The sequence below is a fragment of the Mus caroli genome, unplaced genomic scaffold (assembly GCF_978045245.1).
Source record: "Mus caroli unplaced genomic scaffold, Mus_caroli_1 scaffold_13, whole genome shotgun sequence".
In the NCBI taxonomy this organism is placed as follows: domain Eukaryota; kingdom Metazoa; phylum Chordata; class Mammalia; order Rodentia; family Muridae; genus Mus; species Mus caroli.
In genome coordinates this window covers 24,358,596-24,372,534 of record NW_028227268.1, presented here as the reverse complement: position 1 = coordinate 24,372,534, position 13,939 = coordinate 24,358,596, and the positions used below count along the sequence as shown (strand labels likewise).

Sequence of the window (13,939 nt, the reverse complement as noted above, 5' to 3'; positions counted from 1 at the left end):
AGTGAATTCCAGGACAGCCAAGGCTACACAGAGAAACCCTGTCTTGAAAAACAAACAAACAGAATAGTCTGAGTCTCCATAGCGGTTGCAGCAGTGTATGGCCAAGAACCAGTTCAAGGCCAGCCTGGTGTATACAGCAAGTTGACCAAGGTTCTGTCCCCAGCAACTACATGGAAAAATCACAACTTTCTGTAACTCCAGTTCCAGGGGATCCAGTGTCCTCTTCTGGCCTCCAAGGGTTCCAGGCATGTACACGGTGCACAGACTTACATTCAGGCAAAACATTCATATGCATAAACAAATCAAAAACCAAAAAAACAAAACCCACCACAACCCCAAGTTTTCAGTTTGGGTTTAACCACACCACATGTTAAGCCTCGAGCTAGCCAACACTGTCTCAGAGAAGGGAGTGAGAACGGGCCTTACTGAGTGCCTCTTGATTGTCAGCCACCGCACCAGACCCATTCCTGGGGTCCTCATGATGTCATGGTGAGGTGAGACTTACTAAGCAACTGGAGGGCTGAAGCCACCCTTGGACTCCTCTGCGAGTCAACGGGACGGGACAAGTGTAGATGATCAGTGTAGAATACAAACAAGGTACCTGCATGGTTGGTGAGATTGTTCTTCTCACAGCAGGGAAGGGAGGCCCTGAGTCAGGGGAATGGAAGAGAGAGAGAAGAGACCCACAGGTATACCTCTGGCTTTTCAGGGACCTGGGATTAACTCTCATTTGGAGCTGAGGCTCCAGAGAGCTGGCTGGGGGAAGCAGGGGCTGGAGTGAGCCCATGGTGCTGTGGGTGTCAGTCTGAAATGAGTAGTTTCTGCTCCCTTGTACCCTCTGATAGAGCATTTCTGCTTTAACAGAGGTACAAGCCACCAGCAGAGCCCCCAAACTCCCCCACCTGGCCAGCATCTTTACACCAGGGAACTCTGGGTCTCATTACACTGCCTTGTCTCTAAGTTGGGTGTGGCCACTAACTGGGGGTGGTGGTGAAGGGAGAGATTGCTTTGTCTGCAGGAGCCATCTTTTTTTTCCCTATGACTCAGCATGGGTTGGATGCTGAGTCATACCTGGCAGGAGCCCCAGGATCCCAGGGACCATGTGAGGTCACCTCAGGCATCACCCCAAGGCTCAGAAAACACGCCTCAGCTTTAAAAATGCATGAGATAGGGGTACTGGCTGATCTCGCAAAGGATATGGGTTCAATTCCCAGTACCCACACGGTAGCTCACAACCACCTGTCACTCTAGTTACAGGTGATCCAACGACATCCCCTGGCTTCCATGGGCACTGCATGAAAGTACACATAAACTCTACATATAAAATATAAATAAACATTAAAAAAAATGGGGCTGGAGAGATGGCTCAGTGGTTAAGAGCACTGACTGCTCTTCTAGAGGTCCTGAGTTCAATTCCCAGTTGTGACCTGGTGGCTCACGACCATCTGTAATGGAGTCCGATGCCTTTTTTTCTGATGTGTCTGAGAACAGCAACAGTGTACTCATATACATAAAATAAATAAAATCTAAAAAAGAGAGAAAGAGAGAGAAAGAGAAAGTAAAGAAAGGAAGGAAAGAAGGAAGGAAGGAAATGTACGAGATGAAGAAAGAAAGAAAAATGTATGAGATGAAGCACTCCAAAATGATGCTTCTGGGATCTTTGTCTCTCAGGATCACATTTTGTTGGCTGCTGGTCTCAGAGTCACTACACAACTAAAGATGTCCTTCCTCTCAAGTGCTGGAATTATAGGCATGTGCCACTAAGACCAGAGGTGGTTTTTTGTTTTGTTTTTTAAGATTTATCTTTTTAAATTTTTTTTTTTAACATATCTGGGTGTTTTGCCTGCATGTATTATCTGTGTACCATGAGCGTGCAGTGCCTGCAGAGGTCAGAAGAGGGAGATAGATCCTTGGAACTGGAACTTCAGCTGGTTAGCTACTATGAGTGCTGAGATTTGAACAGTGTCCCTCTGAAGGAGGAGCCAGTGTTAGTAATAGCTGACTCGTCTCTCCAGCCCTGACCTGGCTTGTTTTGTTTTGTTTCTTTGAGACAGGGTCTCACTACAAAGCCTTTGCTGTCCTGGAACTCACAATGTAAATCAGGATGACTTTAAATATCATAGCTATCGGCCTGCCTCTGTCTCCTAGGATTAAAAGCCTACACCACCACACCCAGCCCAGCTGGTCTTTTTACTAAGCCTTGCAGGTGGTTCTCACACTCCACAGGCAGTAACTGGAAGACAGCTAGGGGGCTAGGCCAGCTACTTCTGGGGCTCTGTGCCTCTCCTCGGGGGCCCTGGATGTGTTTGGTAAAATGCTATCTGGCACTACAGGAGCTGCCAGAACAGTGTGTGCCACACCCACACCTCCCTGAGTCACAAATGCTGGCCTTTTCTTAGGGTAAAGGAACTGAGGTCCCAAGAAAGGGATCCTGGGCACAGCTGGAGGGAAGAACAGTGGGGAGGCTGAGCCCCTGTGCATCCCATGCCCACTGCTCCCTAATGGGTGGTTTGCCTCCAGTGTGCCGGGCCAGCAGCCTGTAGGATCAAGAGCTTCTATTTCTGCTCTGGGATGTTGGAAGGAAGCAGATGAGATGCTGACAGCTGTGCAACAGCTGCACAGAGACCTGGAACCTGCAGTTCTGACATTTTCAGGATGGCCTTAAAGGATCTTGGAATTCATGGGGCTTCACACTCTCAGGAGAGCCATCATCCTCAAAACAGTCTTTCCCCCATGTATTTATCTTGGCTAGAAGAACAGAGGTTGAATTGTGAGTCTAATCTATAAGGAGATGATTTCAGAACAAGGATAAGTTGGGTTTAAGAACTTTAACCACAAAACTGAATCTCATACAGAATATCCAGAGCTTCCAAAAGCAAACAGAGCTTTGTAGCTTCCTGGGTAACCATGGATACCTGTAGTGCCCATGCCCCTGGTTTTCAGGAAACCCTGATCCAGCCCAGAAAAGATCTTGGGCTACTTTTGGGGGCCATGGAGCTCACCCAGCAATGATGGGCTTTTGTGATATGGTCTGTCAGTTGCTTATGAATAGGTTACCATGTTCAGATGCGGGCCTGGGATCTCTCTGTAAATCTCGACTGAAGAGGCCAGTGACTCTGGTCTGACCACAGCTCTGACCGACTCTTCCTGAAGCCCTGGCTCAGAATGAGTTAGCTTTCCAGGAGCAAGAAAGATCTATATCCTCTGGGAACTCCAGATGGTCTTGCCGAAGCCTGGCCACCCCAGGTCTTACTCTGCTAACGCCAACCTTGATCAGGTACAAGCCTTGAGTAAAATTTATTTGTGACATTCTTGTCCTAAGAGCCACACTGACACTCAACAGAGAGATCCTGATGCTTGCAGAGAGTGGGCAGTGAGGCCTGAGGCTGTCAGTGGACTCTGGCTACCCCCATGCCCATCCTTACCCTCGCCCCCGTGGTCTATTCTCTGAACTTGGTGTATAACCTAGACACAAACCTCTGCAGGACATGGCACCAGCTGCAGTTGAAGGTTAGATTCGAGGACATGCAGGTGTCGCAACTCTGATGCTGGAGGCAGGCTGCAAGAGAGGAGGTGGTCTATGTCAGCATCCTGTCACTGCTTCCTGGGGCAAAGCTTCTGAATTCAGGGTGCTTCCTGAACTGCAGTGTCTCTGACTTTGGGGACCCTAAAGGTCATTATTGCCTCTCTTCTCCCTTTTGTCATTGTTTTGCTCTGAGACAGAGCTTCTCTGTGTAGCCCTGGCTGTCCTGGAGCTAGCCATGTAGAGCAGTCTGACCTCAAACTCCCAGACATCCTCCTGCCTCTGCCTTCCGAGTGCTGGGATTATTGGAGGCAATTCCTCCTTCCCGCTTCTTGCTCTCCTCCTCCCGCTCCTGGCTGTTGGTCCCTGGGATGGTTGCTCTTCATCATCTACTTGACTGAATTCTGAATCACCTAGGAAAAACACCTCCAAGGATGTCTGTAAGAACCCACCCAGAGAGATATAACCAAGAGTGGAAGTCCCAGCTTGAGTGTGCGTGGGTCCATTGCTGAGTGGAAGCCCAGAGGTTCAGAGCCAGGCTTCTTGTCTGCTGACCCCATGTGAAATGTCTCACCATGCCAGTTTAGCCACCAAGATGAACTGTACCCTCAAACCATGAGCCAAGTACACCCATCCATCTTAAACTGCCTTTACAGATATTTTGTCCCACCAGCAAGAAAAAATAACCACTGTAGGCCATTCATGCACCCTGGGGGTCTAGAACACATGGACACCATGGGTAGGAGCTTTTCTTACCCCATGCCATAGGGAAACTGAGGCTTGGCAGGTTGTGCAGCTGAGAGTAGCAGGTCTGAGTTTGAATCGGGGACTGAGCCTGGAGTCAGAATGTCCAGCCTTGAGGTTTGCATGCAGAAGTCTCTGCCCTGCTCCCAGACTCTGGACTTAGAGATGCCCCCCTAGGAGGGCTCACTACTGCCCTGGCAGCTCTAGTCTTGGTTTTTGGTTGTTGTTTTTTTTTTTTTTTCTAAGATTTACTTTATGTATATGAGTATACTGTTACTCTCCACTCTCTTCAGACACACCCAGAAGAGGGCTTCAGATCCCGTTACAGATGGTTGTGAGCCACCATGTGGTTGCTGGGATTTGAACTCAGGACCTCTGGAAGTGCAGTCAGTGCTCTTAACCACTGAGCCATCTCTCCAGCTCCAGACTTTAGTCTTAGACATGCCAAGCTAACCTTGAACTCAATGCTCTCCTGCTCTACCGTCCCAAAGGGGATCACAGGCCTGCGTTACCATGGCCACCCTGAGAACTGCTCTTACCAGGCTGAGGGAAACCTCTGCTTCCCAGGTCTGTGGGCTTCTTGTCTCAGAGAAGGGTGACTAGGTTGATGTGTGGCTGTGACCTGAACTGTGCCCTCATCTCCTGGTCACTCTGGGTTCCCTATTCCAGGAGAAGCTGCTTGCCTGAGCCCAGGCTGAGCTGAGGCCCAGGGCTCATCTTTTCCTTTCCTTGCTATCTCTTCCCAGAACCTCCAGGGAAGAGACAAGTGTGGTTGGGACATAAGGACTGTCACCGACAGCCGGCTGCAATTTCTGGTGGCAGCAGGGAGACAAGAGAAGGGACAAAATCATCTGCAAAAATGGGATTCTGAGCCAGGTGTAGTAGGAGCACATGCCCTTGGGAGGCTGAGGCAGGAGGATTGCTCCAGAGGAGAAACCAGCCTTGGTTACACAGCGTGCCCCATGTCAATTGTGGCCACCCACTAAGGCACCTCTCTAGAGGAAGGCGGTGACAATAGACCAGAGCTAATCCTGGATCCCCGTCCAAGCGATCTCAAGGCTAAGGTCTCTGGGGTTTCACATGTGTATTCCTAGCAATAGATGACTTTGGTTCGATACAAGCCACACCCCAGGCCTAGAGTGAGCCTGTCGTGTCAAGGCTGCCATTTCTGTTCCCAGTTTGGCTTGTGCAGCTCCAGCCCTGACCACAATTTTGCAGGTCGGTGACATTAAGCCCAGATAAGTTAGGTGACTGGGTCCTCCCCCCCAGCCCCCGGGGATTGGAGGTTAAGTCTGAGATCAGAACCCAGTATTTTTTAGTCTAAAGAACTTTCTAGAATAGCGGACTGCCCCTACTCACTTGGCAACGGGGTGAACTCCACAGCCGAGGTGGTGGTGATCTTGCTGGAGTCCAGTTCCACACGGTGGTATTCGAAAATGGTCCGTCTCTGAGACTCTGAAAAAAAGCAGAGTTTGTCATATGGGGAACACCTCACAGTCGGAGGGTGCGGGGACTGTGCGCAGGACCCCACCACAAGTCAGTGTGCAGCCACGGAGGGAGGTAACGAGCCTGGCAGCCTGGGAGACTCACGCCAAAGCTGCAGGGAGACTTTACCTACAGCATCTGTTCACCCTCTCTGTGTGGCTAGCTTGCTCCTGCAGACACGCCTGAAGGACTGCTTCTCTGAGTAACCCCCTTATGCAGCTCCCTGCTCTGTTCTACTCAGGCAGAGAGCCTTCCCCCACACTGCCTTACTAACTTCTTTTTTTTTTTTAATTTTTAATTTTTATTTATTTTTTTTAAGAAAAAAGACATCTAGGTACACTGTAGCTATCTTCAGACACCCTAGGAGAGGGCGTCAGATAACTGTTACGGATGGTTGTGAGCCACCATGTGGTTGTTGGGATTTGAACTCAGGACCTCTGGAAGAGCAGACAGAACCTCTGGAAGAGCAATCAGTGCTCTTAACCGCTGAGCCATCTCTCCAGCCCCTTTACATTTTATTTTAATTAATTAATCTTACATTCCCACCACAGTTTCCCCTCCCTACTCTCCTCCTAGCCATCCCCCCTCCCCCAGCCACTCTTCCTCCCTTTCTCTTCAGAAAAGGAGAGGGAAGCCTCCCATGGAGGTCAGACAGCCTTGACATATCAAGTTGTAGTAAGACTAGGTACATCCTTTCCTATTAAGGCTAGATGGAGCTCCCCAGTTAAGGGTAAAAGGGTCCCAAAGGCAGGCAACAGTCAGAGACAGCCCCTGCTCCCACTGTTAGGAGTCCCACATGAAGGCCAAGCTACATAACTGTTCCAATATGTGCAGAGGGCCTAGGCTAGCCCCATGCATGCTCTCTGGTTGGCCCTTCGGTGTCTGTGAGCCCCTATAGGCTTAGGTTAATTGATTCTGTTTTCTTGTATTGCCCTGTCTGCTAAGTTCTGATTGGACAAGTGATGAGCTGCTAAGTTCTGATTGGACAGGTGATGAGCACCCCAACTGTGAACTTAACCCCAGCGAATGCTCTGCAAGAGTTCACAGAGGGACAGGTTGCCCTACCATGTCCCACCTCTCCCCTCCCAGCAGAGGCTTAGGCAGGGTTCAGAGCCAAGAACCAAGCCTAAAGGCTACGCCTGTCTATAAAGACCCTCACCCCTACCCTTGCGCTCATAGCTAGGAGAATGGAAGTCCACGTCAAGCCCTGCTCCTGACTTACTGGGTGACCTTGGCTAAGTCATTTGAGCCTCTGTGTTTTGCTAATATACTGGAAAGCGAAACAGTCGTCACAGTGCCTTTAAGAGGGAAAACTAGAATTGCAGGTGAAGAACTGGGGCTAACCCGGCAGTCTGGAAGGTTCTGACATCCTACTACTACCAGACCTACCTAAGAACCATGGCTCAAGGCCAGCAGCCAGTTGCTGACCTTAGGAAGTGATGTTCCCCATACCGTGAAGTGCCAAGGTGTATGTTCGTCTGTCCAACCCATTTCTACATGTATGTGGCCCTGGAGGAATCCTGTCCTTCCAAGGTCCTGCCTTGCAGCAATTGGCTCAGTGCTGGACCAATAAAAGACCTTCTTTGAGCCTTTCTGCCTGTGACCTACGATCCTTTTGCTCTTTGAGCAAGCTCACTGTGAATGGGAAGTCCCAGTCCCATGGGGGAAGCCTGAGAATGAATCCATTTTGTGGAAAGAAACAGGAAACACTGGTGGTGTGCACAGACCTGCCCTGGCCCTTCCCCATCCTCAGCTCTCCCTGTAGATCTGGCTCACCTCAGTATCCCCCCCTCCCCCAGTACAACCCCTCTCTACTTCAGCTGGGAACCCAGAGCAGGCAGAAACACAAGGTTTTCAATCAGTGAAAGGTGGTTTGGAGAAAAACTTCCCAAGATGACAGAAGAGCTCAGCTGGGCTGTCCGTAACACAGAAATGAGCCTGGGTGCCAGCAGGGCGTCACTTGATGTCACCTATGTGACATCGTGGCTTATCTTAAACCTCAGAACTGTTCCCGCTTACTTAACCTAGGGCTGAACCCCAGTTGCTGTGGCGCGCTCCTAATCTTGCCTATCGGCTTTAGGGCTCACAACAGCTCCCAAACACTGGAAATTACAGAACCTCAGTCTGCACAAGTAGGAGGAAACTGCTTCAATGTCTGCGTGGCATCCTGGCTGACCTTTGGCAAATGCGAGTGACCACAGAGATGTAGCCTGGGGCCTTAGCTCCAGATGCCCGCACGCCGGCTCCCATGCCAGCCAGGGTCTGCCGCTGCCCTGGAATCAAGTCTGGGAAACTGACTGAGACCATGAGAGAAGAGACAATTTTTGTGGGGGGAGGAGGAGGAGGAGGAAGTGAGGCTGCCGCCACCCTGCCCAGATGACCTTGGATGAAGAACATTCATCAGTGAGCCACACCAAGAAACGAGACTAGTTAAAATCCACTGATGGTATTGGTTTGAGGCATTGGATTTTTTTTGTTTGTTTGTTTTGGTTGTGGTTTAGTGTATTTTCCTCGATATGTAACCTTGGCTGGTGGCCTGAAACTCATTATGTAGACAAGGCTGGCCTTGAACTCACAAAGATCTGCCTGGCTCTGCATCTAGGTTAACCTGGACTCCATCAGCCATGCAATGTCACTGTGGTGGTTTGAATATGCTTGGCTTAGAGAGTGGCACGATTAGGAGGTGTGGCCTTGTTAGAGTGGGTGTGGCCTTGTTAGAATGGGTGTGGCTTTGTTGGAGTAGGTGTGTCCTAGCTGCCTGCAAGTCAGTCTTCCACTAGCAGCCTCTAGATGAAGAAGCAGAACTCTCAGCTCCTCCTGCACTATATCTGCCTGAATGCTGCCATGCTCCTGCCTTGATGATACTGGACTGAACCTCTGAACCTGTAAGCCAGCCCCAATTAAATGTTGTCCTTACAAGTTGCCTTGAGCTGGGCAGTGGTGGAACATGCCTTTAATCCCAGCACTTGGGAGGCAGAGGCAGGTGGATTTCTGAGTTCGAGGCCAGCCTGGTCTACAGAGTGAGTTCCAGAACAGCCAGGACTACACAGAGAAACCCTGTCTCGAAAAAAAAGGGGGGGGGGCGGCTGGAGAGATGGCTCATCGGTTAAGAGCACTGACTGCTCTTCCAAAGGTCCTGAGTTCAAATCCCAGCAACCACATGGTGGCTCACAACCATCTGCAATGGAATGAGATCTGACACCCTCTTCTGATGTGTCTGAAGACAGCTATAGCATACTTGCATATAACAATAAATAAATCTTTAAAAAAAAAAAAACCCACAAGAGTTGCCTTGGTCATGGTGTCTCTTCATAACAGCAAACCCTTAACTACGACAGTCACCACCGAGCCGGGCGTGGTGGCGCACGCCTTTAATCCCAGCACTTGGGAGGGATTAGAGGCAGGCGGATTTCTGAGTTCGAGGCCAGCCTGGTCTACAAAGTGAGTGCCAGGACAGCCAGGGCTACACAGAGAAACCCTGTCTCGAAAAACCAAAAAAAAAAAAAAAAAAAAAAAAGACAGTCACCACCACCATGCCCTAGTTCGTTTTGAGCTTTAAAGAGACAAACTTGTCTCTTTCTGCTCAGTCCCGAATGCTTTACTTCTGCCTTTGTTTTGTTTTGAGTGAGATTCTCAGGCACTTTCAGCATCTCCAAACACCTCATGTTTATAAACTCAAATATGGAGAAGAAGAATGTTTGCTTGTTCCCTCCGTCCTGCCCTCCCCTCTTCTTCCCCCTAATGGCACAGTTCCTGTTGGAGAGTTTCAACCAGTTTCTGCAGTCCCCTCCTGCTTTGGAAGTTTCTGTGACAAGAGTCCCCTGCCCCACCCCACCCTCCACAGAGGCCCTGATCACTGGGTTGGCAACTGAGCATCCTTCCTGCCCTTGCTTGCCTAGCTTCTGCTATCCCCGCCACTGCCTGGCACCCTATAGGCCACCACCAGAAAGCAAGGGAAACACTAGGCTGTCACTGCTTGGGTGGTAAAGGGGTCTTGGGGTTCAGGCAACTGCTTTCTAAGGACAGTTCCGGGAACCAAGCTCACACATCCTACTGGCTCTCTGGAGCTGTTAGAGGACCTGGCCTTCCTTTCCTGCCCCGCCAGGGAAGATGACCACCCCAGGCCTGAGGCTGCTTCCCTCCTTCCTTGGGGACTCCTGCTTAGGAACCAGATGGTTTATAATGAGATCCAGGCTCCTGCTTCTTCTTCCCTCCCTTCCAGCCCAGGCAGAACCTCAGGCAAACAGTCTGAAAGAGTGGGTGGGAGGAGTAGCCCAGGGCTCCAGGGGAGTACTGTCCAGCGTAACCTCTGTCAGAAGTGACACTCAGATGCCTCAGGCTGAGCTGCAAGTGAGCCAAGACATTGTCCTTCCACTCATTTTACAAGTGGGGAAACCGAGGTACTGCTAGGTTAACCCATAGACCAATATGGATTTTAGGTTTTTTTTTTTTTGTTTTTTTGTTTTTAATAACACATTATCAAACAAGGCTTTCTACGGCCTTAAATAGAAGACACCTGCAGTTGAGGGGGAAATTGCAGCAGAGCCCAGCCAGCACCACCAAGCACCACCGAGAGAGCCGGTACGTAGGTGTGGGCACCTGCTAAGCCCTGAACACTCAACAATGAGCTGGCCACCCCCGGGCCAGCTCTATCCAGCTCAAGTCAGAACTCCCCAGATCCGGACCATCTCATTTGCTCTGGAGTTTGAGGACAGATGTCCCTGTGCACTGCATTATAAAAGAAGAATCGAGAACAAGGGGATCCTGGGTATTTTACGTAAGACTCGGGTTTCAGTGAGGCGTCCTGCACATGGCTGAAATCCCAGCATTCAGGGAGCTAAGCCAGGAAGATCAAGATCGCTCTGAGTTGGGAGGAGCGAGAGACAGAAGGGATCATCTACGTAACTGTCCTAAAAGCAAACAATTATGCCAGCATCTGAAACTTGGACAACGGTGCGTCTGCTTTCCTACTGCCTGAGGTTTTCTTTTCTTTTTTAAGATTAATTTATTATTATACATAAGTACGCTGTAGCTGTCTTCAGACACACCGGAAGAGGGTGTCAGATCTCATTATGGGTGGTTCTGAGCCACCATGTGGTTGCTGGGATTTGACCTCAGGACCTTTGGAAGAGCAGTCAGTGCTCTTACCCACTGAGCCACCTCTCCAGCCCAAGGGTTTCTACTATTGTGATGAACACCATAACCTAAAGCAACTTGGGGAGGACCGGGTTTATTTCATCTTACAATTTCTGGGAGGAAAGCCTGCTTCCTTACAAAAACAAGAACCCTACCAAGGGGTGGCACCACCCACTGTGTCCTGGGCCCTCCTACTGTCAATCATTAGTCAGAAAAACCAAAACCAAAACCAAAACCAAAACCAAAACCAAAACCAAAACCAAAACCAAAACCAAACCCGTACCAGAGCTGCCTACCAGGCTTACAGAGGCACTCTCTCAGTTAAGCGTCCCTCTTCCCAAACATGTCCACGTTTGTGTGAAGACAAGAACTAACCGGCTCACCTATTAAATGGGTTTGGTCTGGGCAAGAAGATACAGTGGAAACAAGCTTCAGAAATGACAGGCAGGTCGGACAGTGGTGGCGCATGCCTTTAATCCCAGCACTTGGGAGGCAGAGGCAGGCGAATCTCTGAATTGAAGGCCAGTCTGGTCTACAGAGTTCCAGGATACCTAGGACTACACAGAGAAACCCTGTCTGGAAAAAACAACAATAACAACAACCAACAACAACAAAGACAAAAACAAAGAAAAACCCAAGCTATGGGAATGGGGTCTTGTATATGAAAATGAACCTCCTGCTCTCTACCAACCCATAGTGTATCCAATTGCACACACACACACACAAACACAGAGGCATATGCACATATAGGTTTTTTTGCTTGTTTGTTTTTGTCTTTAATGCAGCGGTTGAGCCTAGGAAGCATGCATACTAAGCAAGCACTCTACCTCTGGCCTACATTCCAAAACTCACACAGACTCATGGTTGTTTGAGACAGGGTCTCACTTTCTACCAGCTTGTCCTTGAACTCACGACCCTCTATACTGGTGAGATTACTTATATGCCTGTGCCATCATGCTCAACTTTTCCCGTATAGATTTTTTTTTTTAATAAAAGAACCCTAGCCACGTGAGAATGAGGTCGTAAGCGCACCAGGGTGAAGAAGGGCACGTTCCTGTCATTCATGTGTCCAGAGGGAGTCTGAGGCCCACCTGTGCTGCAAGGTGACCCCAGTGGGATCCTGCAATAAGGAGAGGATGGCCTGAGGTCCTGGGAACATTTAAGTAGAAGATGGAAAATTCTAGAGAGGCTTCGGCAGCTCTGTCTCTGTCCACTCTTCCCAGGAGACATCTCTCCTAAGTCCACCCTTTTGAACGATGAGGCCTCACAACTAATGCGCAGCCATGCCTGTGGGAGAGCAGGTGAATGGTTGTGTGGGCAGTGTGTGGGGTGGCATTCAGAAATCTGCCTTGAACCGGAAAGGCTTCAACCACCACCTTGTACTCATTGGAGGGTACATATGACTTCAGTATGTTTTAACTTTTATAAGCAGAATCCTTAAACTCCACTCTGGATTTGGGTTATTGTGGCAACATGTGAGGCTCATCCAGTGGCAATGACATCCATCTGTGTGGCCAGCTTTCTGGAACCCAGATGGGAGCAGCCCCCAAGCCACACTTCTGGCACCTTGAGACGTTTTGCTTTATCTCTGCTTCAACTTTCCAAGACGGAGAAGCACTGAGGTCTATGGAAAGTCTGCTGCCCCATCCAGGCCGGAAGGTGGCTCAGAAGAGAGGCTCACATTGTCAGTTCTGCTCTCACATCTGCCCCTAGTGGTTCAGCATTTCTTTGGTTGGTCAGGAGTGTTAGGGCTCACCTGCAATCCTAGGACTGGGGAAGAGGGGGAAGGGAGGGGGAGGGGAGCGGGGAAAGGAAGGGAGAGGTGGGTGGAGAGGTGAGAGGGAGGGTCAGGATGCAATCCTGTCTCAGAAGAAACATGAAGAGGAGGGGGAAGAAGGGGGGAGGGGGAGAGATGAAAGGAAAGAGGGGAGGGAGGAGCAGGACAGGACCACCATTAGTAGATATTGAAAGTCTAGCCACAAAGGTCACCCAGCATGTTGTAACCATTGTTTGGAAATGTGCAATGATGGGTCTCTATCTGTCAGTCGGTCCTCCTGTCCGTCCACCCATCCATCCATCCATTGGTTCCTTTGTTGATTCGGTTATTTGGTAAATAATTGCGATTAGAAGCCAGCAGAAAACCCTGAGCAGAGCAGGGGGATCAGATGTTCAAGTTCAACCTGGGCTAGCCAGGAAATATGAGATATGTTCACTAAAGCAAAGAAAAGTCAGAGAATGACAAAGCAAGATTCCAGGGGCCAAGTGCTAGGAAGACAGGATGAAGGGGAAAGGAGTGGAGGCAGGGCCTTGGGTCGGTGGAGGTGGGGGAAAGACTCTATGCTTCTAAAAGTATACTTTTCTTTATAGTAATTTTTTCTTATAATAAATTAACAGAAAAAAAAAGGAATAATTTTCTTAGCCAGGAGGCGCTAGTACAGACCTTTTGCTGTTGTTGTTGTTTTTTCAAGACAGGGTTTCTCTGTATAGCCCTGGCTGTCCTGGAACTCACTTTGTAGACCAGGCTGGCCTCGAACTCAGAAATTCAACTAGTAGACACCTTTAATGGAAGCACTTTAATGGAAACCTGGGGCTGAGAACATAGCAGAACGGGCCAGGACATGCCCGGGCAGGCCCATCGTTAAGACATTCCTGAGGCTGCTTGGCCATAAAGATAAAGAGAATGACATGCTGGACTGGTCCAGCACCTCCTTATCTCCCGCCTCTTCTGACCTAAGTTAAATGTTAACAGGCTGCTAATGTTTAAATGAACCAATCATGTGAAACCTCGCCAATTCCTCCCCCAGCCCCAGCCCCAGCCCCTTTTCTATAAAAAAAAAAACAACCCTACCTTCCAAGCCTCGTAGTCGAATCCACTGTCTCCTGCGTGAGATACGTTTCGACCCGGAGCTCCGCCATTAAAACTACCTCATGTTTTTACATCAAGGCGTTCTGTTCTGTTCTGTTCGTGATTCTTGGGTGCACACCGAATCGGGAATTGAGTGGGGGTTTCCCCACTAGGTTCTTTCATCTTTTCTTTTTCTGAGGCAGGAA

At 49.5% G+C, this 13,939-nt stretch overlaps 1 protein-coding gene across 1 annotated transcript in view; it reads right to left on the bottom strand.

Annotated features, from left to right (window-relative positions):
* Plxdc1 (plexin domain containing 1) overlaps positions 1-13,939 on the bottom strand; it is a 64,256-nt gene that overhangs the window by 11,839 nt on the left and 38,478 nt on the right. The window contains exons 8-9 of the mRNA XM_029483007.2: positions 5,627-5,722; positions 3,478-3,559 (exon numbers count right to left, since the gene is read on the bottom strand). Coding sequence (XP_029338867.1) covers positions 3,478-3,559; positions 5,627-5,722 — 178 coding nt within the window. The remainder of the gene's footprint in view (positions 1-3,477; positions 3,560-5,626; positions 5,723-13,939) is intronic.